We start from the raw sequence: 24,857 nt of genomic DNA, 5'->3' as shown, positions 1-24,857 counted from the left end.
TTTTGTATTTGAATAATATAAAATAAGTTAAAGATATAAATAATATAATAACTAGCTTCCGCCTGCGGCTGCGCCCGCGTAGAGTTCGGTTATATCGCGTTACCAAGAGAATGTTTCAAAAGTCCGGGATAAAAACTACCCCTATGTTCTTTCTCAAGGTCAACTCTATCTCTGTACCAAATTTTATTACAATCAGTTGAGTGGTTTACACGTGAAAGCGTAACAGACAGACAGACTACGTTACTTTTGACAGACAGTTACTTTTGCATTTATAATATTAGTAGGGATGTTGCTTCGTAGCTTTCCAACAGTAAAAGAATTTTCCAAATCGATTCACTATTTTCAAAGCCTTCCCAAACAAAGGAAAAAATGTAACCTCTTCACAAAATTACTGCAGACCATTACAAAACCGCTTTATTTAATCAAAATCAAAACATTATTTGTTCTTTACAAATCTATTATAGTAGTAGCGTTACTATAATCTGTCTGTCTTATTATCTCGTATGAGTAACATTCAGTAATGCGTGTGTGATTGTACGACAAGTAAACAAAGCACGCTAGTATAGTACGACATGTAGTCTGGAAGTTGGTGATTGATACACCCGTGCATCGGAGAGCACATAAGTGTCGGTCCTGCGCCTGATCTCTTTCCGGTCGTGTCGGATTGCCGTCCCATCGGGTTATGAGAGTGAAGGAATAGTGAGTGCACCTGTGTCTGCGCAAATGCTCGTGCACTATAATATGTCCTGCGCAGCTGGCTGATCTCCTTAAATGGGAACAGCCGCGCCGTGGCCGAAATCGGCCGTGGACGTCATTATTATTGAAGATGATTTAGTGCGTGGTTAAGGTTGTGTTTATTTAGAGTTTCATCACCACTTTCCTACCTATTCAGTTTCTTTTGTGATCGGAGGAGCATATCTTTTCTTTCAATACTTCTGTTAAGAGTAACATTATTTCCAGCCATATCGTGTTTTACACAATTTGGAGTGCGCTGTATCTTTATTTTAAAAAATCCACGAATGACATGAAATTATAAAAAAGTGGGTTGGTCAAGGAGATCTGCATAGATAATAATATTATAATAGGTAGACGGTAAAAAGAGTTCTTTACACAACGACGACGACGAGCAGATTCTACGTCTATTAGACGAGACGGGCAGATTATAGTAACAGTAACGTTACGATAATCTCGTATGAGTAACATTCAGTAATGCGACTGTGATTGTATGACGAGTAAACAAAGCACGCCAGTACAGTTGCAGCATTCTAGTAAAGTATCTACGTACATTTAGTGGATGATTTAGTGTGTGGTTGAGGTAGGATTAAATATTTTGGATTTTATCACCTTCAATCAGTTTTATTTGTGATCGGAGAAGCATCTCTTCTTTTACAACCTATGTCTATTTCATCCCAAAAGAAACATTATTTCCAACTATATCACACAATTTTGAGTGCTCTTTACTTCTTTGGTAAAACATTTGCGCTAAACGACATGCAATTACTTATATAAAAATGGCTTGGCCGAGAAAATATGCATTGATAGCCATTTAATAGACATTATAAACTGTACAAAAAACATATTTTCAGCATGGTCTTAAAGACGGAGTTCTTTTCAAATCTAGCCGTTCAGATTATAGCAACAGTAATGTTACGATAATCTCGTATGAGTAACATTCAGTAATGCGAGTGTGATTGTGTGACGAGTAAACAAAGCATGCTAGTGCCGTTGTGGCATTCTGGGACAGTACGTCATGTACGTGCGTGTATTTGTAGACGATTTAGTGTGTGGTTGAGGTAGGGTTAAAGTTTTCTTAAATCTTTATTTACGTGCCCTTTTTTCTGAGATAGATAGATAAAAAAAATATGTAGCACGACTAAAAAAGATACAAACGTATTCAAAATAAAAAAAGTGGGGACCAGAGGTCTTAAAATGCTAAAGCATAGAATGCATAATGAAAATACAATAGGTAAGAACATATTTTGCGAAAATGTAATTTTTGACGATTATTTTCCTACCCTGCTCCAAAGTTGTTTGTGGTCGGCGCAACGCAATATACGTTTCGCTTCCATTCATCCCTGCCAGCCATCAGACTAGCATCCACTCCCTCCTTTATCATATCCTCAGGCAGTCACCCTATCAGAGGTAGTAAGTATGACGGATGACAGAAAGCGTAAACTATATTGACCCGACTTTAAATAAAATAAGGTGCAAGACAAGATGAAAAAGAAGAGATGAACCATATCCAGATTCCTACAATCTTGAGGAAAACCAAAGTACTCAGGGTTTTCACTCAGGAAATTGAAATGACTAGAAGTAAAAACCAAATTGCTCAGATTCCCAAACAGTCTCACAAAATACCAGATAGCAAAAAAAAGATTGGCGGACTTTCAAATATTTTGCAATTTATAAAAACTTCACTTTAAAAAAAAGTAAGGGGAATGCCCTAACCAAAATAACTGCACATTACAATTTACGTAAAATAAATCTTCTCAAAAGTTGACTACTAGTGTCTGCGCAAGTCAAAATGTATGAACCACTCTTGCGCATACTCGAAGCATCAATTAGCTGACTTCAGAACGACAAACTCAGTTGACAAGAGCTGTATGGTCTTACTACAAAAAGGTTAAACAGTCGTTAGTCACATGTTTAAGCAAAATTCTCCATATAATATTTTCTTAAACACGTGATGAACGTCTGTTTAACTTTTTAGTTAGTATTTTGTTTTTAGATTCCAAATAATAATAAATATTTTACAAGAGTAGGTGCAAAATTAAGATGGAGTGCTAGACACATTCCGCAGTTATAAAATAGCATACAAATATTGAGAAAAAAAGACAGACAAAATAAAATAAATATCGAGACACCTTATAAATATCTTGAAGTAGTTACCAGTCACAAAAGCACAACACCAGCGGCAAAACTCAATGACTTATTAACTCGAAACGTTTAATTAACTATCACTAAAAACACATAATTTTCCGTCGATACAAACGACAATCACAGCAACACAAATCCGGCAGACCGCATGCAACTGTTTATCAATACTGAAATTCTAAAAACATTGCATGACCGTTTGACAATTTATTGAATTCTTGTCTTGTTTTTGCACTGACGTTTTAAGTATACAGTTTGAAATGAAGTGATATGTCTAAAAAAATTACGACTTTTAATTAAGTTTAATCACGCTCGCGGTTTCACTTGATTCTAATAGAAAATGTACCAGATGTTTTTATTTCAAATAGGCCTTTGCAGGCTTCTATGAAACGTCACACTAGTTGCACGGTTCCACAAAGTTGGTCTTAAGGAGAAGAGCCGACAAGAAAATCCATAGACACTTTTAAAAAGGTATATGTTCACAAACATTCTATTACATAACAATAGTAGAAGCTCAACCTACCCAAATCAGAATCGATTCCTGAATCCGTACGAAACCACTTTGTCTGTTTAAGAAACTTTCACAAAACTTCTTCTTCCTCCGAGCCTTTTTCCCAATCTATGTCGGTGTCGGCTTCCAGTCTAACCGGATGTAGCTGAGTACCAGTGTGCCACAAGGAGCGACTGCCTTATCTGACCCCCTCGTTCACAAACAGCATGTTAATATATTACACACCCGTACCTGAGAGGACACGTGGCGCCGGCATCCCCGAATGCTACTCAGTAGCAGTCTTGACCATTCCACGTCAGAGGCCGTCAGGCGGACTTGACACAACTCTGACACCAGGGCTTGTTAGGTTATTAAACTTACAGGTCACTAGATAAAAAGTAGAAGACTCCCAATTTTCATAGCAATCCGTTCAACGCTCTTTAGCCATTTTTACGTAATTAAACAGTCCAGCTCACTTTATAAGACCAATTGTTATCAAAATCCAGTGAGCTAACAAAACCGTCACTCTCTCTAGACAAAGACCAACTCCGTAACATTTACGTGGAACATCGAAATCCAATCAGTGGTCTTCGAAAACAATTCCTGTGGACACGTTAGTAATGTGTCGCATTCTTGAACAAGAATGTTCCTATTCATATATTTTTCAATTAAACCGTAAACAAACATTGGAATATAATAACTACGATGTTACGTCATGCGTTCTTTGGTAGACTGTGAGGATTTCTTGCGATGGTGAAGGAAAATTTGATTGAAGTTCTAGATTTTTCAGATTGGGGCATTTTTGTCTAGCCTTCTAAAATACTGCAAAATGCAAAATCTATGTAGCAATGTTAATAATGCCTGATTTCTTTCATCATCTGTCTAGCCTTTTCCTGACTACATAATGTTGGGGTCGGCTTCTATTAAATGGATGTAACTGAATACCACTGTTCCAAATGGAGCGACTGTCTATCTGACAGTTACCTGGTAGAAGTTGTCAGTTTTCTGGCGTCTAGTTAACCGTAGCTTGTGTTCGCTAGTTTACGTGTGATAGCAAAACAATTGACAAATACAAAAATAACGTTAGAAAACCGAGCGACCGCGAATAGAACTGAGCGGAACATCCGCTGGTATGAATGTGTTATTATGCCCGATTTTTATAAACAAGAAACAATTCATTTTGCTTACGAACTCATAACGTGTATCTATGAGGCTTGTGTCAAAAACTTCCATACACAGAACTGGGCATAAATCGAGTAGGAAATGAAATTACTTCTTCCGATGCACAGACCAGCAGGTCAACCTATAAGAATCTGTCTGTACCAATCGAACATTAACCTTCCACAGTCCACTATTGTGATAAGGTTGAAACTCTATTGAAGAAATGTGACAGATTGAGGTAGGATGATGTATCTGTACCTACAATAACGCCCAAGCTCATTGATAACATAAACTCAGTCAGTTTTCTTAGGGTGCATCTACACGGTGCAAGTAGCTTTCGCATGTTGAGCAAGCGCGGATCCAGCCCTCAAAAAAGGTTGTGGTCATGGTCACAGCTACTAGAAAATCGCTTAAGTACCTACAAGTCGGAGCATGAACAAGTCGTTTATGAACTTTTGAATTTCCTTTTTGATGATATTTGACTTATTTTTTTAAATATTTTTTTAGGAATATATCTAAACGCATATTATGCTCACTATCAGTTCCGTCTCTAGCTTATGTACCGGGAGCAATCATTGCTAAAGCACCCCTATGTATGGAAAGATTGTGAGTAGTTTTAGTTTTTTTACGCGAGCGTAGCAAGCCGGAAAATTTTTAGATTTTGTTGTAGTTACCAAAATAAAACCAAAAGCGAAGACGTAGAATAGAACCGTATAAAGTTGCGCGAGCGGACCCAGCGCGAAATTTTTGAGTTCTGTGCCACAAATTACCTAAAGCAATTTTAAAAAAAGTACTGTGAAATTAAGAAGCCGTGAGCGTAGCGAGCGCAAAATTTTTGAGTCTTGGGACACGAAATCACCCAAGCAAGAAAAAAAACTTACTGCCGAGGGAAAAAACCGCGAGCGTAGCGAGCGCGAAATTTTTTTGAGTTTTGGAACAAAACAGTACCAAAACAAAAAAAAAAAATAGTGCCTATTGTAAATAACAATAATTTTATGGTAATAGACAGCTGTGTTGCTGGGAAGTTTGTTCACCTTCACCGCTTCTTCTTAACCAGAAAGTGCTGAAAGAGAGCGTTATGGGGGTGCTATCCTTTTCTACTTTTAAATTTTAACTTAAACTAATCGAACGTTTTCGACATTGGACTCAAACAAACCGCAAAGTGAAGAAGCCGCGAATTTTATGAGTTTTGCGACACAAAAGTACCTCAAAAACTAAAGCAGTTAAGCTGCAGTAAAACTAAAGTTAGAAAAAAAAATATGGTGACCTTGAATTAGCAAACAACAGTCGTTAAGTAAAATGCAACAAAAAAAGTCTTATTATTTTCCCTTGTGTTATCTGTGTCTTGTGTTCCCTTATGACATCCGGGTTTATTAAGGTTGTGGGCATGCCCATCGTGCCCACAACGGTGGATCCGCCCTTGATGTTGAGGCACTTGCGCAGGAAAAACGTGCGGGTCCAGCGACTCGTGCATGTACCAAAGCAATACAACCCGCGTGCTCTTGTCACTTGCGCATGTTAACTTGCTCCAGCTACATGCACCGTGTAGAAGCACTCTTAAAACGACTGTTCACTAAGAATTTTCTCGTTCAATTTTCAAAGTAAAACAGTTGTTTAAAGAAAGCTGCCGTTTATGTTGTCGGTGAACTTGGGCTAAGACTTGCGGTAGTTGTGGTTGCAACAACCTGTGAGAATGAAAGTCGACATATCAGGTGTTCAGGCTAAATATAGTGTGACATTAAGTGCTAATATAGTGATCGGTATGTAGAATTAGTTTTGCTCGCGTGTTTAGCAGTTATTATATGTAATAATAATACTATTTGCACGCTTGGATGTCACGGTAGCTCATGACAATCATTAGTCTTGATTGATTGGTGATTTTATTTCGAAAATAATGGCGGGCTTAGAAAGCGTTTAAGGGCGGAGCTAGTAACATTCTTCGTCTCCCGAACACGCTTTTAACGCACTACTTTCTTAGGAGATTTTATGTTGTTATGATTTTATTTTGTTATGACATCTCCACTAGTCATATTGTTATCCGTAGTAAAATACATCATTTACTACCATGGTAAAATACGTCATTTACTACAAATCATCACGCACATATACTACCTCGATATGAGTGGTGTTTACTCAACACTTCCGCAGAAAATCGCTCTTAATTAAATGGTATGTTGTCGCGTGAAAGTGACAAGCTTGTTATTGGTTAGATACCGGTTCTAAAGTATGGAGTTTGTTTCCTTCGGTTCAACGGGAAGGAATGACAGGATATGTTGAGAAAGTGGTTTTTAGGAAGTAGCAGACTTAGTATAACCATATAGTTCTATCACAGTAATGTTATAAACAACAATGGATATTTGGAAAGTAATATCGAGTGGAGACAAAATGGGATGGCCTTTTGCCCAGCAGTGGGACAATTCAGGCTAAGAAAAAATTAATGGATGTTTGTTAAGTCTTTCACGCATCATTACTTTTGGATGCTTACAATGGTGATGCTACAGCGAAGAATTATACTATCGTGAGAAATATTCCATTAATCCAAGAAAAGCAGTAAATGGACTATCTCACATTGAAAGTATTTTTCAAAAGGCATTACTGGTGCCAACCCGAAAAATGAAACTCTTCAGCTTCATAATATCAGTAGAAATACGTCAGAATAACAAACAAGCCAATTTATCTCGTTGCAAGAAGTAGTACCCTCAGGACGCTGGTAAACCCGTAGAAGAAATGTAGTTAGAAACAAGGAAAAAAACGAAATGTAATACTAGATTTCATAGCAAAAAATTGAGCGTTTCATATGACTGGCCTTGACTAAAACCTGTCTGAGAAATCTTTGATTATTATAGTTATTAAAATGCGTATCGTTAGCCAATTGCTAGACATGTTATATATCTATTGGCAATCTGATTTTATAAACAATTTAAAAAGATGAGGATGTATCAATAAATATTCATAGAGCTTAAGGTCGCTGTCATTTGAACATCTTTGGCAGTCGTACCGGAGTCAAAAGCCAGAAAACCTGGCAACCTATCTTACTAAGGGGTATTTCGTTGGCCGGGTAACTGGGTTGAGGTCAGATAGGCAGTCGCTCCTTGTAAAACACTTGTACTCAGCTGCATCTAGTTAGACTGGAAGCCGACCCCAACATAGTTGGGAAAAGGCTCGGGAGATGATGACGGGTGAAAGCCAGAAAGTCTGACAACCACTCTTACCAATAAGCATTGGGTTACCCGTGTAATTGGATTAAGGTCAGATAGGCATCAGTTAGTATAGCATACTAGGCGTCTGTTTTTCTTAAGACAACTGCGTACATTGAAAATTAAACATGAAAAAAGGAGATGGCCATAAAAACGCAGGACATAAGAATGTACATAAGAGGAGTACATAAGAGAGCACATAAGAGGAGTACATAAGAGAGTACATACGAGAGTACATAAGAGGAGTATATAAGAGAGTACATAAGGAGGATGATGGTGATAATGACCTAAAATAGGCCAAAATTCTAAGCGAACAAAGTTACAGCCTATTCCACGAAGTTCTTCTGATTACGCATAATGATGTGATGCAATCGGCGCCCACCGTATCGAGGGTACGGTTTCCGGTGCTTTGTTTTAAGATATTCTTTATAGTGGCTATGTATGTTCTTGTGTTTTGCAGGTTATTGATCGATGGATCTCGCGAAAACAGTAACTAATGTACTATCATCCAATGACATACATATGACCCGTTTAGTGTTATTGTTTTGGATTTTCTCTACAAAAACACGCTTAGTGATAGTAATAAATGTCATCTATACTAATATTATAAAGAGGAAAACTTTGTTGGTTTGTTTGTTTGATTGTAATGGATAAACTCAAAAACTACTGAACCGATTTTAAATATTCTTTCACCATTAGAAAGCTATATTATCTGCGAGTAACATAGGCTATATTTTGTCCCGGTGCAGGCATTAGCTCCCACGGGACGCGGGTGAAACCGCGGGAAAACGGCTAGTTAGTTGATATAGTAACAAACACTATACGATATGCGCAAGGCGTCAAATGGATAATTTTGAAGAAGCATTATTTGACAGGTTATTGGCAAAATTTTTGGATTAAGTAAGGACAAAATTTGTATGGTATTTTCTGCAGTTATGCCAAGCAGTTTGGCTGGATTTGGATTTAAAAAATAATATCATTGTAAACGTAGTCAACCTTAGTAATAATTTACAGCATCGTTACTGCTTACATTCGTAGATAAATATAGACAGGTATTTTAATATAGGTCACATTTTCCCCTCCGCATTTAACGCAGGGGTGAGCTTAAAGGGCACTTGCTATTTTTATATCCCTGTCAATAAGGGGATGAGAATATTTATCCGTCAACTGAGCACAAATTCAGACTTTGATCTTTTACATTATCATCATCATCTTGCCCTTATCCCAATTTTATTCGTGGTCGGCGCAGCATGTTTTCTCCTTCCATACTCTTCTATCTGCCGTCATCTTACAAGCAGCATTATTTTACATAATTTTACTGAATTTTTACATAATATACGAAAATAAGGAATAATAACAAGTTTTTCAGAAGTGAATGACTTTTTAATTTACTTATCAGCAGATATTGTATACCTATTATGTATAAGAAACTATTTTAAAATGATATTTTAGTAAAACTAATAAGCATGAACAAAACTAGTTCTTGCCAATACAGGATATCGTAGAATCAATAATAATATCTAAATCACGTTTTGGCCATGGTCTTATCACATACGTGCGTAAGAAATAATAAAATTACTAACGTGCCTATGTTTAGTTTATAGCTGTACCTACTTATATATACAACCATGAAAGTTATAAGGACACTGTAACATTAATAACATCCAGTACCAGGCCGATTGTCAGCCAACGCAGCTGATTATTTACAGTTCAAAAGCATTTGCGCAGACACAGGTGCCTCTATTACTTCATTCTCATAGCCCGAAACGACCGGAGAACGATCACAAGCAGGACTGACATTTACGTGTTCTTCGATGCACAGGTGTGTCGGTCACCACTTGCTGTATGAAAGTTTCTAAATTCTGCAAAGGGATTTCGGCCCGACCCGGGAATTGAACCTGTGACAACGGGTATGGCCGTCGCACTTTTGTATTTTCTTAAAAATTGGTTCACCAAAATTATGGAATTAAAATGGCTGCTTCATTCTTAGAAGCACTGTAACTCGTTCATTTCCATTGAGTCATTTTTTGATAAGAAAACCGTGTTAGCGTAATACGAACATACAGTGTAACTTAAGCATAGTTTTTGTGTTAATTAAAACCGGGTCTTCCGGGTACATCCGGGTGTACGGGTAGTCAGATAGTCTAACAACCAGTCCCACCATGGGTATCGGATTGCCCGGGTAACTGAGTTGAGGAGGTCAGGTAGGCAATCGCTCCATGTGCTTGTACTCAGCTGCATCCAGTCGGACTGGAAGCCGACCCCAACATAGTTGGGAAGGGCTAGGCAGATGATAGAAACCGGGCACTAGTAACTGCCCCATAGATTTTGCACTATTTTAAAAGGTAAAACAGTCTGCCATTTTAACATTAATGTATTCTAGACTACTGGCAAAACGGGTTCTTTCTCAAACCAGTTTTATATCTTGAACGATATACATGCGATTAATTAAAAGCGTTACACTTGATTTTTGAGACGCGATCCATCATCATACTTTTTCTTCACTACATAATATTATAAAAACTAAAAACCGTATGTCTGTCTGTTCGCCAAAAATCCAAAATCTATGTATAATTGCACGTATTCTGCTGTGGTTTTGGCTCAGCAATTACATGTGTCGATCGGTCATAAGGTAAAGCGACCCTTGGCGCTGTCAACCCGTGTTGATGGGTGACCATCTATGTCATAAGGAGTTCTTCCGTGTTTCGGAAGGCACGTTAAAATAATGGGTCATTTGAACATATTTGGCAGTTGTCAGGCGTAGTCAGAACCCAGAATGCCTGAAAACTAGCCCTATCAAGGGGTTTCATGTTGTCCCTAAAAAACTACCAGCCAAACAAAGGGGTATCGTGTTGCCCGGAAAAAAGTTGAAAACCTGAGATCATCTACACGAGATGAACGACCGAAACCGCAGGCACCAACTAGTACACAACTAATTAATATCCTACTGAGATATTGGCGCCAGTGACAGCTACAAGTTAAGAGAAATCTATCTTTTCAACAGACCTGTTACGTGAGCTCCTGTCTAAGTGATAGCAAGCGATTTATCAAGGTTAAACTTTGTTTGCAACTGTCAAAGAAGTTCCGTTTTTAAGGTTCCGTACCCAAAGGGTAAAACGGGCCCTATTGTTTTCGCTCCTCTGTCCGTCCGTCCGTCCGTCTGTCACCAGGCTGTATCTCATGAACCGTGATAGTAAGAGAGCTGAAATTTTCACAGATGATGTATTTTTGTTGCCGCTGTTACAACAAATACTGAAAACTAGAATTAAATAAATATCTTAGGGGCTCTCATACATCAGACGTATTTTTTGTCCATTTTATAAATAATGGTACGGAACCCTTCGAGCGCGAGTCCGACTCGCACTTAGCCGGTTTAATTTAGTCGTTCCTAACTTATGGTGTGTCTACACGGTACATGTAGCTGGAGCAAGTTAACATGCGCAAGTGACAAAAGACCAGAGCACGCGGGTGGGTATGTTGCTTTGGTACATGCGAGAGTCGCTGGACTCGCACGTTTTTAAAATGCATGTAACCTGCGCATGTGCCTCAACATGCGCAAGTTACTTGCCTACCCTTAATGGCAGCTCGCCAGTCGCTACAGAAAGAACACTTTTATGCCCGATGATGATGATGATTCATCATCATTATCATCATCACCAAGTTCACTGACAACATAAACGACCGTTTCTTTTTAAATACTTTTCGTTAAATAAACACTTTTCTATGGTTGTTTTTTCTTTATCGTGTGCATGTTTTTTTTTAATTGAATTTAGTTATATTTAAGTGCTTTTAAGATTATGTGGTTTTTGCCTGTAATTGGCTATGCATTTAGCTTGTAATTTTTTGCATGTATTGAGTTTTCCTATACATAATGTAATAACTGTTGGCATTCCAAATAAATAACAGTCTATTTTGAAACTTGAACCTGAAAATTCGTAGACAACTGTTGTTTTATGAAAATTGACGTTTATGTCGGCCTTAGAAGGATGACACATGACCCCCAATGTTTTTTGTTGTTCGGAATATAACAACAACATCCACTGGTGAAAAACCGCTATTAGACTTAAAATATACCAAAAAAATTAAAAGAACATACTTTTGGCCACTTCATTTGAGAGTAAACTAGAGCATATTATGTGGGAACTGGGTTTAATTTTCATACAATGACTGTGTATTGTTATAACATATATGTATGTTTAGGGTTGTCAAAACTAAATTATTTTTTGTAACTGCCTCGTTGTTCAAGCGCGATAACAGTTTACGGGATTTTAGATCCCGAATCGGGGCGAAATCATTTTGTGGGTTCATAAAGCCAGCCCGGAATCTAGGCGTTGATGATGAATGATGATACAACTATTTACCGTCACGATACTAAGCCTCATCTCTTCAGTCGTGTCCACTGTCCACACTGTGACGCACACAAATAGATCTTGTAGTCTACTCGCTCTAGCAAACAGTAACAACACATTGCGTGCGAACATTTCTGTCCCCACAAAACTGCAACCTTTGCGCGAACACATGCTAGCTGTGGACTCGTCATCATCTCCCGAGCCTTTTCCCTACTATGTTGGGGTCGGCTTCCAGTCTCACTGGATGCAGCTGAGTACCAGTGTGCCACAAGGAGCGACTGACTATCTGACCACCTACTAGCTGTGTTCTCGCTCCGACACAATTTCTGATGGGATCTCTAAATCATAGTTATTTTTGAGAATTCTCGTGGAACTATACCACTTGTTCAAACAAAGGATTGGAGTGAAGATCTGAGTCATACGATGACAGGTCTTTAAGCCAGCCGCGTCAGCGTCAGCCCTCGGTCAGGCTATTGTTAAAAGATTATCTTGCTAGGGTAAACGTTAACTGAGATGAGTTCAGTACGTTTAACGTGAATGATCTGCTGTCATTGGTTCAAAGACATAATACATTGGTGTTATCAGTCATACTTTTGTTTTTATTTTTTGTGGTATTTCCTTTAAGTATTTTAATAAACTGTTTTTTTGTAACTGGTTGAACTTCTTAATATTTATGCCTAGCTATTTCCGACGGTTTAAGCCCTATCCTGTGGAAACTAATTCTGGCATCCGGCAATAATGTAGCCCCCAAACAATGAAATAATTTTTCAAATCGGTTTAGTAGATTAGGAATATTTAACAAAAAAAACGACTTTAAAATTTAAGACCACGGGCGAAAATCAGTCAGGTCTTAAATCATATCCGAACTGTCATTCTTGTGGTTATAGCACCATCTCCCACTCCATTTTGTCGATAACTTAATACAATCTATCGATAATTTCTAAGCCCCTCACTAACCCGATAGTCCTGAGACAGATTGGCACCAGAACCCTGGTGCCCTGAGATAACACTAAGATACCAGCAACGCAAAAAAACGGTCAAGGGTAAAACAATTAGCTGATAAAACTATTATGATGTTTGTGCGTCAAGATTTAGAATTTTCTAGAAGAGATTTCTTAGAATCATAATAATTGTGAAGAAAAAGCTGGACAGATGAACAATACTGGAGCTGCCTAGCCTTTTCTCAACTATTTTAGGGTCGGCCTCTAGTCATCATCATGATATGAAGACAGTCGTGGGCAGTGGATGGATGTGGGATGTGGGATGCACAAGACCGAGATTTTTAGCGCTCACAGGTGGAGGCCTACGTTCAACAGTAGCTGGCAATAGGCTGAATACGATGTTGATAATTATTTTATTAAACAGAATGGTATCTATACGCACTGTGCAGTGAAAAGCATTCATATCCACACCGACGCCAGAGTAAATAAAATAATAATGGATTATTGATAAAAATAAGAGGAAGAAAGGAACCTAAATAAAAGAAAGGAACTGCAGATGTGTGACGTATATTAATGTAATATGGAATTTGCACAGCAGATAGAAGAGTATGGAAGGAAAAGACATGCTGCGCTGACCACAAATAGAGTAAGGATGAGGGCAAGAGGATCATCGTCATCCTCCGAGCCTTTTCCCAACTATATTGGAGTCGGCTTCCAGTCTAACCGGATTCAGCTGAGTACCAGTGCTTTACAAGGAGCGACTGCCTATCTGACCTCCTAAACCCAGTTACCCGGGCAACCTAATACCCCTTGGTTAGACTGGTGTCAGACTTGAGGGCAAGAGGATTTTGATGTTATTTGTGGGTGACTAGGGGCACATCCAGTTATACATAAGCAATTCAATTATAAATCTTGGCCCTTAATCCCAATCAAAACAAACAAATCAATTAAACAAACACAATGTCAAAGATAATACAGTTCACGGTTTAATCTGAGCTGAGAATAAATCTAGATCGTGTTGATAAGTTAAAATTTTATGAATTGTGTAGCAATTGGGAATAAGTAGGGATGATACGCATGCAACAAAGTGTGTGCTAAGTATGAATGTAGATGGATGGAGAGGAAGACCTAAGAAAAGATGGATGGATTGCCTGATAGATGACATGAATAGGAAGGGAGTGTCAGTAGGACGAGTGACAAGGGAAAATGGAAGAGAATGACATATTGGCGACCCCAAATAAAATTGGGAACAGGGCAGGAGGAAGAAGAAGATATAGCAATAGGGAAAAAGATAATATCATTACTCAGTATAAAATAGGCGTTTTCTCGCGCTTTCACCCTCGTCCCGTGGAAACTACTGCCCGTACCGGGATAAAATATAGCCTATGTTACTCGGGAAGAGTGTAGCTTTCCAACAGTGAGATAATTATTCAAATCAGTTCAGCAGTTTCAGAGCCTTTAGAGTACAAACAAAAATCTTAAAAAAAAATCCTTTACCTATTATATTAGTATAGAATGGATGTACTGTCTTGGTCGGCAGTTTCATAACCAAGAACTATGTTTTGAATTAATTATTTATTTTAATTGTCTCCTTCAATTAGTGCTAGATAAACAGAATCGATCTGTTATCGTAAACACAAGATGTAATAAGCCATCTTTTATTGATTCTGGTATCTTAATGCATTTTGCAAGGTGATAATCTTTTAACCTAGTGATGATCAGTACAACACGTGTTTATTTCAATTTCTACGTAATTTGTTTTGGAAAAATAATCATTTTTGTTGGAAAAGCTCATGGCTAAGCCAAAGCCGAAGCGATCGATTATAAGGGTAAGCAACGCTTGGCGTGGTCAAACCGTGGATGGTTGTCAAGAAATACATTTATGCACGATACATTTTTGGATCCCGACTATAATTTGCACATCTTTGGCAGTCGCAAAAGCCAGAAAGTCTATCGGCCAGTTTCTTCATCAAAAGTAAAAGTCAAAGTAATGTCTAAAGTAAAAGTAACGGTCAAATTCGTTTTTAGGGTTCCGTACCTCAAAAGGAAAAAACGGAACCCTTATAGGATCACTTTGTTGTCCGTCTGTCTGTCTGTCTGTCTGTCAAGACCCTTTATCTCAAGAACGCGTGGACGTATCAAGCTGAAATTCACATGAAATACTCAGGTCTATTGTCCCTTTAAGCTGTGAAAATATCAAACTTCTAAGCCAAGCCAATCAAAAGATACAGCCGATTATGTCGATATTTTCAACAAATTTTCGACACTCGCAAAGGAATCAAAACCTACAGGATACTTCCCGTAAACTCAGAGTCTTGAAATTTGGCATGAAGCATTGTCATATAATGCAAATATAGGAAACATTACGAAAATCTCATTTTTTTAGTTATATAATGTAAAAAAAAATATTTTAATAAAATGAAACTTACTACCTTATTTCTCACAAACGAATAAAGGTATCAAATTGAAATTTATACCAAATACCTAGGTCTATTGTCCCTTTAGGCAGTGAAAAAATCAAACTTCTAAGTTAACGCGATCAAAAGATACAACAGTTATACAGACACCTTAGAGGAATTTCCGTCACACGCTAGGGAATCAAAACCTACAAGGTACTTCCCGTGAACTCAGAATCTTGAAATTCGGCAAGAAGCACCGTTATATAGTACAGATAAAGGAAAAATTGCGAAAATGATAAATTTGAAGTTACATAAAATATTATCAAATCAAATCAAATACATATTTTCCTCATTTCAATGGGGAATTTAAACGACCAAGTTTGACGGATTTGAGAAAACATTTCTTTGTAGTAAAAGATTATACTCGCCGTTTATATTCATTGTCATCAGGTCAGGATCTGATGATGGAAATCCTGAGAAATCGAGGGCAACTATCAGAAATTGTAGGCATGCATAGGATTAAAACTTGATTCTCAGATGTATGTCTGGTGATACTATCAAACAGTGAAGGTTTAGAGCTTACCTGATGATGGAGACGTGAGAAAGTCGAGAGAACTCCTCAACGGTATGTTTTAGTAACGTCGTGTTTGGGACGAATAAAATAAGGCCAAACACGTGGTAGTTGCAACATACCGTTCAGGAGTTCCCTCGACTCTCTGTAGTCTCCATTATCAAATCAGCTAAAAACCTTCACTGTTTACCAGTACCCTTAAAAATACACTCACATGTCTGGTTTTGACTCGATGCGTGCCTACAATATTCAAGAGTTGCCCTCGATTTCTCAGGGTTTCCAGATCCTGGTCAGTTCTCATCAGATCCTGGTCATCCGAATTGACATCCTCCTTCTTTATGAAAAGTCTTTAACAATAAAAACTAGCATTGCAACCTGTACAATCCTCTGAAACTGCTTGTCTTTTATATTTTTCAAACGATCCTGGACATTCGTCTCCATGGAATTTTGATAAAATATTTAAAATCGTGGAGAATGCTCCACGATTTAAAACTACTTTGATTCATGTCCGCCAGTTTTTACAAAATGGGTCAGATATGCCCAATGACCTTAATTAGCTATTTTCAATCAGATTTCTGAATGATGAGTACAAAATGTTGTATATAAATAACCTTAATAAAATAACTTTTACAAGGTACTGGCCTACTATTTTAGTTATATTATAAAATAAAAAATATTAACTGTTTTGTCTCACAAAATAATCATAACTATGATTGTTCTAAACTGAACGGTTGGCGCGAGACTCACTTTTTATCTATACAGGATTTGTACGGAACCCTCGGTGCGCGAGTCCGACTCGCACTTGGCCGGTTTATTTCAAGGCTAAAGTGACAGCAAAACTAATTGGTAAAATGAATTTGACCGTTACTTTTACTTTAGACATTACTTTGACTTCTACTTTGGCTTTTACTTTTGATGAAGAAACTGGCTGTAACAGTAGAAACCACTCTTACCAAGGGGTATCGGGTTGCCCGGGTAACTGGTAGGTTAGATAGACAGTCACTTCTTGAAAACACTGGTACTCAGCTGCATCCAGTTAAGACTGGAAGCCGACCCCAATAGTCGGGAAAAGGCTCTGATGAAATGATGACACTCATAGTAGTGTTTGTATATGGTAATCTAACTTACATATAATACTCTTATATAGAATTAGGTCGCTACAGAAGTTCTCAAAACATTATAAACACAATGACGGCTACAGACCAATAATTTATTGTTATCATAATAATGTCTGATGCTACAAATGAAAATATTTTTATGTTATGCTAGGTTACGCACGAGGTATCAACCTGCCTCCCGTGGGTACTACTTCGCACACCTAGGTAAATATAGACAATAGCCTTCCCCGATAAATGGGCAGACATATCATCATCCTCCGAGCCTTTTTCCCAACTATGTTGGGATCGGCTTCCAATATAACCGGATGTAGCTGAGTACCAGTGCTTTACAAGGAGCGACTGCCTATCTGACCTCCTCAACCCAGTTACCCGGGCAACCTGATACCCCTTGGTTAGATTGGTGTCAGACTTACTGGCTTCTGACTACCCGTAACGACTGCCAAGGATGTTCAATGTCAGCTGGAACCTACAGTTTAACGTGCCATCCGAAACACAGTCAATGGTGTCTAAGATATATTTTGAAAGTACATACAAACTTAGAAAACTTGCATTGGTACTTGCCTGACCTGGGATAGAAATACTTGTTTTAGAGTCTCAGAACAAACAAATAAACAGAAATATATGTTTTTGTAAGACCATTCCAGACACTACATATTTTTTGCATAACGACTACTATGCGAACGTTTAATTTGTTATATCTTATCTCCGAAACGACTGATCCAAATTAACTGGAATTTCTTGTTAACAATCTCAGTGAAAGTTTAATCTGATTACATATTAAATGGTCAATTTAATAATATATTGCCATTACATAATATTATCTGCAAAGACCTTTGTGGTAAACGGTTAAGTAGGTAAGTTGTTAAATCGACGAAAAAGCCATTTATATGTAAATCGGTTCAGCTATTTTTCAGACGAAAATAAGCATGACAAACGGACATTCTCATCACACTAATATCATAAGGCTGAAGAGTTTGTTTTATATTGCTTGAAGGCGCTAATCTTAGGATCTACTAGACCATTTTTAATGTTAGATAGCCTATTTGTCGAAGAAAGCTATAGGCTACTTTTTATACGGGTACACGAAGAAGTTCCCGCGGGAAACCTTTGTCAGAAGTAAATTTTTAATATTACCTAATATTTGTTTTACAAACCTTGAACTTTTTTATTCATTAAAACTTTTTTAAACTGCAATCCCCAAGTCTGTGACCCAATTTTTATACCGTAGACATTTCTGCACTTCTATTTTAAAAATAACTTACTTTTTCAATAACCAGATGGCTCTTTTAACTAATTTCATAAACTTCCTTTCCGAAACCACTTGAAATAATATCTTAGTCATCCAAAAATAAACCAACAAAAGATTTGAACCATATGTTTTTGACGTTTCTACCCTCTTGAGATATATTTAGATCGTGTCTGGTTATTTTTAACTGTAGGGGAATACTTTTAACTGTTACATTATGACTAATAACTGTAGTTTGGAGTTTAGCTCGCATCATTTTGTTGGTTATTCTGACTTTCCAAGGTTCGAATTCATGAATGAGTTTTAAATTCTTGCGTATTATAAGTGATTGGATAACCAGGTTAAAGATAATTCTTGAAACCCAGATTCTAAGACGTCACTCTTTGACACGAGTACTACGGAACAGATTTCGAATTATAAGAAAGCCAAAAAGAGTTATCGCGACCCTAAAGAGATTCAGAAGGTTTTGATCAGCAAATAAGTGTAACTTTTGGGACACTTTTTATACGAAAATATCCCTTTTTAGCACATTCCTACTCTCGCACGCTTTACCAAGTAAAAGGTCATTTTTGGCATTATATAAAAATGAACTACATAAACCACTTGTCTTTAAAGTCGGCAATAAAACCTACATAATAGTCCATTACAAAACTTTTTTAATAACTGTAATTAAGCGCCACGGTCTACTTGTTCGCGAAGTCTGAATAACATGATAAGTAATTAGCGGTAGATAATAAAATAATACTGTTACATGGTATATAAGTTCACCGACCACACAACGTTCATCTCCCGAGCCTTTACCCAACTATGTTGGGGTCGGCTTCCAGTCTAACCGGATGCAGCTGAGTACCAGTGTGCCACAAGGAGCGGCTGCCTATCTGACCTCTTCAACCCAGCTACCTGGGCAACCCCTTGATAAGACTGGTGTCAGACTTACTGGCTTTTGACTACCCGTAACGACTGCCAAGGATGTTCAATGACAGCCGAGTTTAACGTGCCCACCGAAACAGTCATTGGTGTCCAAGATTTACTTAGAAATTACGTACAAACAGTTGTTTTAAGAAAAACTGACGTACATCGTCGTTGAAACTGGACATAGGACAATTGGTTAGACTTTGGACTTAAACCGAATTAATGAAGAACTGAAATATAACACAGCATTGTTTCGGAGCATTTTTGCATTGTTTTCTATCAAATTGGTTTAATATAAACAGAGGCAGAGCATTCTTTTGTGATTCTTTAAAAATAATTGACGATCGATACGACGAGTAGACGCAGGTAAAGACGTAGGTATTGCAATTCTATCTATCTATCTAATAGATTCTTTCATCTTTCGGAATCATCAAATACCAAGCGTAACTAATTTAGAGTCAACTTCCACTGTAAGGCTGCGTTCAAGCCAAACTGATTGTCAGCCGCCGAAAGTCAGCGTCTATGCAAATTACGCATAACGTATTGTGGGGTAGACATGAACGAAAAAGTGAATATGTATGGAAATACAATAAGCTGCGTAACTTCCGCTCATATTCGGCGGCTGACTGTCAGTTTAGTCAAAAACAAAAGTCATTTATTTAAAGCAGGCTGATAATCAACACTTTTTGAAGATCAAAGGGGATTGCCCATCGTTCATGATATCCCAGGCCCAAAGTGGACATCAAGTATTACAATAAAAGTTGTTTGTTTTTAAATCTTAACTGTATTAGATATTTAAATAATATATTCAAATTGACGCCACTATTTTAAAAATATTAAAAAACAAATAACATTTTGGGGCTATTTTTCCATATAAAAATGTCTTTAGAGTGTGAGATAATTAGAAAACTTATCTTTTTTCAATACTTTATAATTATATTATAATAGGAGGGATGTTTCTAATATATTTTTATCAGATTATAGTTAAGAGGATATAAAAAAACACATGTTCTATTTTATATATCTATATTTTCTTCGTTGTCATATACAATTAGCAGATTATCTAAAAATGGTGCAGGTGGGCAAATATTTGATTCATATCTTGCCCAACCTATATACCAAAGCACAGTCATAATGTGTGCACAGCAACCTACCGTGCGTTTTCCTATTATACAATTACATGCATATTCTTCTATTGCATTTCTGCCGGCATAAGTATTATTTATTTTAATACTAGCTTTTGCCCGCAACTTCGTTCGCGTGGAATATATAGTGACTACCAGCAGATTTTTGATTTGACCAATAGATGGCGCTATATGTCCGGAATAATTTTATTATAATTTTTTTTTGTAATAAAAACTATCCTATGTCCTTTCTCAAGTTTCAAACTATGTCTGTACCAAATTTCACACAAATCGGTTCAGTAGTTTAGGCGTGAAGAAAAGACAGACAGACAGACAGAAAGACAGACAGACAGACAGACAGAGTTACTTTCGCATTTATAATATTAGTTTGGATAAACAAAATATATCTTACGGCTCACATGTCTGCTTTGTATTTTGGCACGCAAAAGCCAGCAGTTTTCATTAAGTAATTCGCTTGGTAGGTTGCTATTTTGTTCTCTACATATTTCAATACTGTACATACCGTTGGCTCTTATATGTTCTCCATAATATGATCTAGCTTGTTTTATTTGGTAGGTCCCACATGCAATTAATATTAAATCATCCATTGTTAATCTTGGGAAGTCATTTAAATTGTCAGAGCCAACGGTAATGTTAACAAATTGAGCCCTTCTGCGATTTAAATGATATAGATTAATATAATCTGCTAAAGTATTATGGATATACATTCTCTCATTAATTATTGATAATATTTGAGCAGCATCCGGTCTATCTAATATCCTTGGATGAAACCTATTAATTAATGCTGCACCTACTGCAAAATCTTGCATCATGTGAGTAGATGCCCGATTGAAAAATTCTTGCCGAAACAATTTAAATGTTTGTTTAAACACACCATTTATGACCTCAACAACCCAGCGACAAATAGTCACTTTCCTGGAGTTATTAGCATCAATAGTGGATAATTGTGATTCGCCTTCCTCAAGTGATGCTGGAACTTTAACAGAGTACCCACATTCTGTTAGAAGTGGTATTGCGTCCCTAAAACCTCGGTCTAATATAAATACATCACCTGGTTCAAAAAATCTCCTCATTGGTGCATCGTGTGAACTGAATTCATTTTTAAGAATCTCAGCATCTGATGTTGTTGCGGGGTAGGGGCCCATGACATCTAATATATATCCATCACAACATGTTATAATAAATGGTTTCATTAAATTCCTAAACTTGTGCAGAGAGTATGTTTGTTTTTGATATTTATAGTTTGAGCTTTTTTGAATGTACACATAAGTTCCATCCATGATTACAATAGGTTTAACTTGATTTGTGCTTCCAAATAATCCATTAGGGATTATTAAATTCCTCTGTGCAATGTTTTCTCTAGTAACATGCTGCAGGCCTAAGTTTTGTGGTACAAAATCTTGGGTAAGAAGTTCCCTTGCATTATTCATTAGTCTTTCTAAAGTACTTCTAGGTACCTTAAATAATGTAGAAAGCCTTTGATCTGAATCACCAGTTCTTAGCTTTGTTAAATAAGCTGCCAGTCCAGTAGCTCCTCTGTGGCTATTATTTAGTCGAGGAACCTCTTCCAATATTCTTCTAAATTGATGTTTAGACATACCAAGCCAATAATAAACTAAATGATCATCGCTATCTTCAATATTTTCAAAATCGATATTATTGCCTATTTGGTTTTTTAGTAATGATAGCAAATCTTCAATAAATGCAGCGGTGAAGGTATGGTTTCCATTTTCTACAATTAAACTATCCCATGTACGATTTGTCAGGTGAAAGTTACAGATACGGCAGTTTTGAGGAACATAGAAAGATAAATCACATAGCAATCTCACACGAATTGATGTAGGAATATGCATTCTTTCAGGTTCATGGCAGTCTGGAAAAATACAACACCTTTCTGTATTTGCAGCCCTTGTGTAACTGGGTAGAATTATTTCTGATTCAGTTGTTGAAGCTGAAGATGTTGATGCTGATTCTTGTACAAAATGTATAGCGGCTCTGTCGGCTCTGTGCCAGCAAGGATGACAGATGCGACTTAATGATGAAACCTAAAAAGTATAATGTATTATTATTTATAAATAAATACAAACAGATATTTATTATACTTGTATTTTATTTTAATAAACTTACCTCTCGAGGTTGAATCCATTCCATTATTACATTTCTAATGCGGCTTTCTCTATCTGTATCTGTTCTTATTGAGTGACTTCTTATACGTCTAACAGACCGTCCACAATTGATACAGCTATTTTGACGTACAGATCCTTCCAGCTCTTGTTGAGGAGCAAAGGTTTCAGTTACTACCAACCAGCAGTTATGGCAAACAAGATTATCTCTTGACACCTAAAACAATATTATTATGTGTAAATAATTGGAACATGATGTAGGCAATAACAAATACATTTTATGGTTCATATTTTTACCTGCCGTGGGGCAACCCACTGCTGTATGACGCTTATTTCTTCTGGCTCCAAGGTATGCTCTTGAGCCTCGGTCAAGTTAAACCCACAATTCACACAATGGTTTTCAGGCATTGTATATAACGTTATCGATCGGTATCCAAAATCGAAAGCAGCCAAGATCCTTGATTCCAAAGACAAAGTTGTCGTTGAAGGTAAGAACAAAATCCACAAAACAAAGCCAAAGTCGTTGGTAATAATCCGAATCAAGTCCATATAACAAAGCCAGGTAGTACGAGGAATCGAAGAAAAATCAAAACACATCCACATTGAGCGTAAGCAACAAGCGAACTGTCTATGTCAGATTCAGTTCGGTGTTGTCACAACGACGAAAAAAGACATTAAAAGTGAAAACTGGTTTTTATTCTTTCAAATATAGTTTTCTAAAGTTAAGTTAAGTTATTTTATTAAAGTAAGTTCCTTAAAATATCCGCAAAGTCCCGTGGGTATTGTATTGTATTTGTTCATAAATCGATTACAATAAACTTAATAAGTCATAAGTTCATAACATTTAAAATATTATTTTGTGGCTGGCAATGTTTTGCTAGCGTTAAATTAGAAAATACAGCTTATTTTATCAGTAAACTTACTTTTTTTAAATACCTAATTGTTGTGGATTTTAATGGCGCATATATGGAAGAATGTAAAATCATATTTTATTATGAAAAAATTTATGCATAAACTATTTTTTCTGTAGTCCGTTGTCCACTGAGGGCCTCGATTGGGCATTCCCCTTTACAAAAGACAGTCCCCAAAACACCCCCTCTTCACCACTTCCTATGAGTTTTTGCTGGGAAGAAGAAGTGGTGGAACAAACTCCCCAGCAACACAATTCTGTCTGTACCTATGGTTTGAAAACAGCCTATTCGTATGCATTTCAAAACTCTTGAACACCAGAAATATGTAAGACACGTAAATCAGACCATCAAAATATTTGTAAGAACACCACCAGAGAAAAACTACATAATAAGTAAAAGAAAACATAACATAACAAGATCATACAGATCTTAGATAACAATACATAAGAGATAACTTAGTACATTACATAAGCCCCATATATGTATGTACAGCTTGTTATCGACACGCATATAGCTTACTTTTACCAGTATTCCGTATTTAATGAGAGTTTGATTACATTTTCACTTTCTATTCTCGTGATTCGTACGATATCGAGAGCAGATATCAATCACGAAGATATTTCTGTAGCTGTCTTGCCATTTCTTGGGGTTGGCTTCCAGTGTAATTTGATGAAGGTGAGTAAAAAAATGTGCCACATGGATTGATTGCCTATCTCACCTAGGTACTCAACCCAGTTACCCGGACAATCCAATACCCCTTGGTAAAATTGTTTGGCTGACTTTCTGGCTACTGATAGCCGTAACAGCTGCCAAAGATGTTAAACGACAGCCGGGACCCACCGTTTCCTTCCGAAACACGGAGGAACTCGCCATAACAAGATGGTGACACTTACGCAAATCAACCGCACCAAGCGTTGCTTAACTTTATAAGTGATCGATCCCTTCTTCTGTTAATTGGCCACGAGCTCCTCTAAGTATGTATAGGCTACCTTATCCGGACGCAGGAAGTAGTGACCTCGTTACACGAGTGAAACTGGGGATTAACATTTTTGGAACCCACAAAACTTCTCTAGACATAGGCCTCTTTATCCGGGACCGGTAATTTGTGTACCCAGAAGACGAGTTAAACTGCGGGTCAAAGCTGCTATTAATAGCCCACAAAACTAATTATCAAACACCACACTAACTGCAGTATATGAACATAAAAGTGAAAACGCAATCAAATACGCATTTATTTTGAATGTCAAGTAAAAGTAGAAACATAATGTTCGCTACAGGACTGGTTGATTCATGCAACTGTGTTTTCCGTATTTCTATGGGGCTTAAACGATCATCATCATCAGCCTATCTAACAGTCTACAGTAGTACTTGTGTCGCCCCATAACTTACACCATATCGCTTGGTCTTCAGCTTGACGGGT

General features: G+C 37.2%; 2 protein-coding genes across 3 annotated transcripts in view; both read right to left on the bottom strand.

Moving 5' to 3' along the window:
* LOC110380639 (DENN domain-containing protein 2B) overlaps window positions 1-24,857 on the bottom strand; it is a 75,846-nt gene that overhangs the window by 31,112 nt on the left and 19,877 nt on the right. The window lies entirely within an intron of this gene.
* On the bottom strand, window positions 20,202-23,607 carry LOC135119097 (uncharacterized). The gene is made up of 3 exons (XM_064042737.1): window positions 22,824-23,607; window positions 22,531-22,743; window positions 20,202-22,448 (listed from the first exon to the last, which is right to left on the bottom strand). Exons 1-3 carry the CDS (start codon window positions 23,127-23,129, stop codon window positions 20,766-20,768), a joined length of 2,202 nt encoding a protein of 733 aa, XP_063898807.1. The 5' UTR covers window positions 23,130-23,607; the 3' UTR covers window positions 20,202-20,765.

Source organism: Helicoverpa armigera, chromosome 29, assembly GCF_030705265.1.
Source record: "Helicoverpa armigera isolate CAAS_96S chromosome 29, ASM3070526v1, whole genome shotgun sequence".
Classification (NCBI taxonomy): Eukaryota; Metazoa; Arthropoda; class Insecta; order Lepidoptera; family Noctuidae; genus Helicoverpa; species Helicoverpa armigera.
This window is presented reverse-complemented; position numbering and strand designations above follow the sequence as displayed.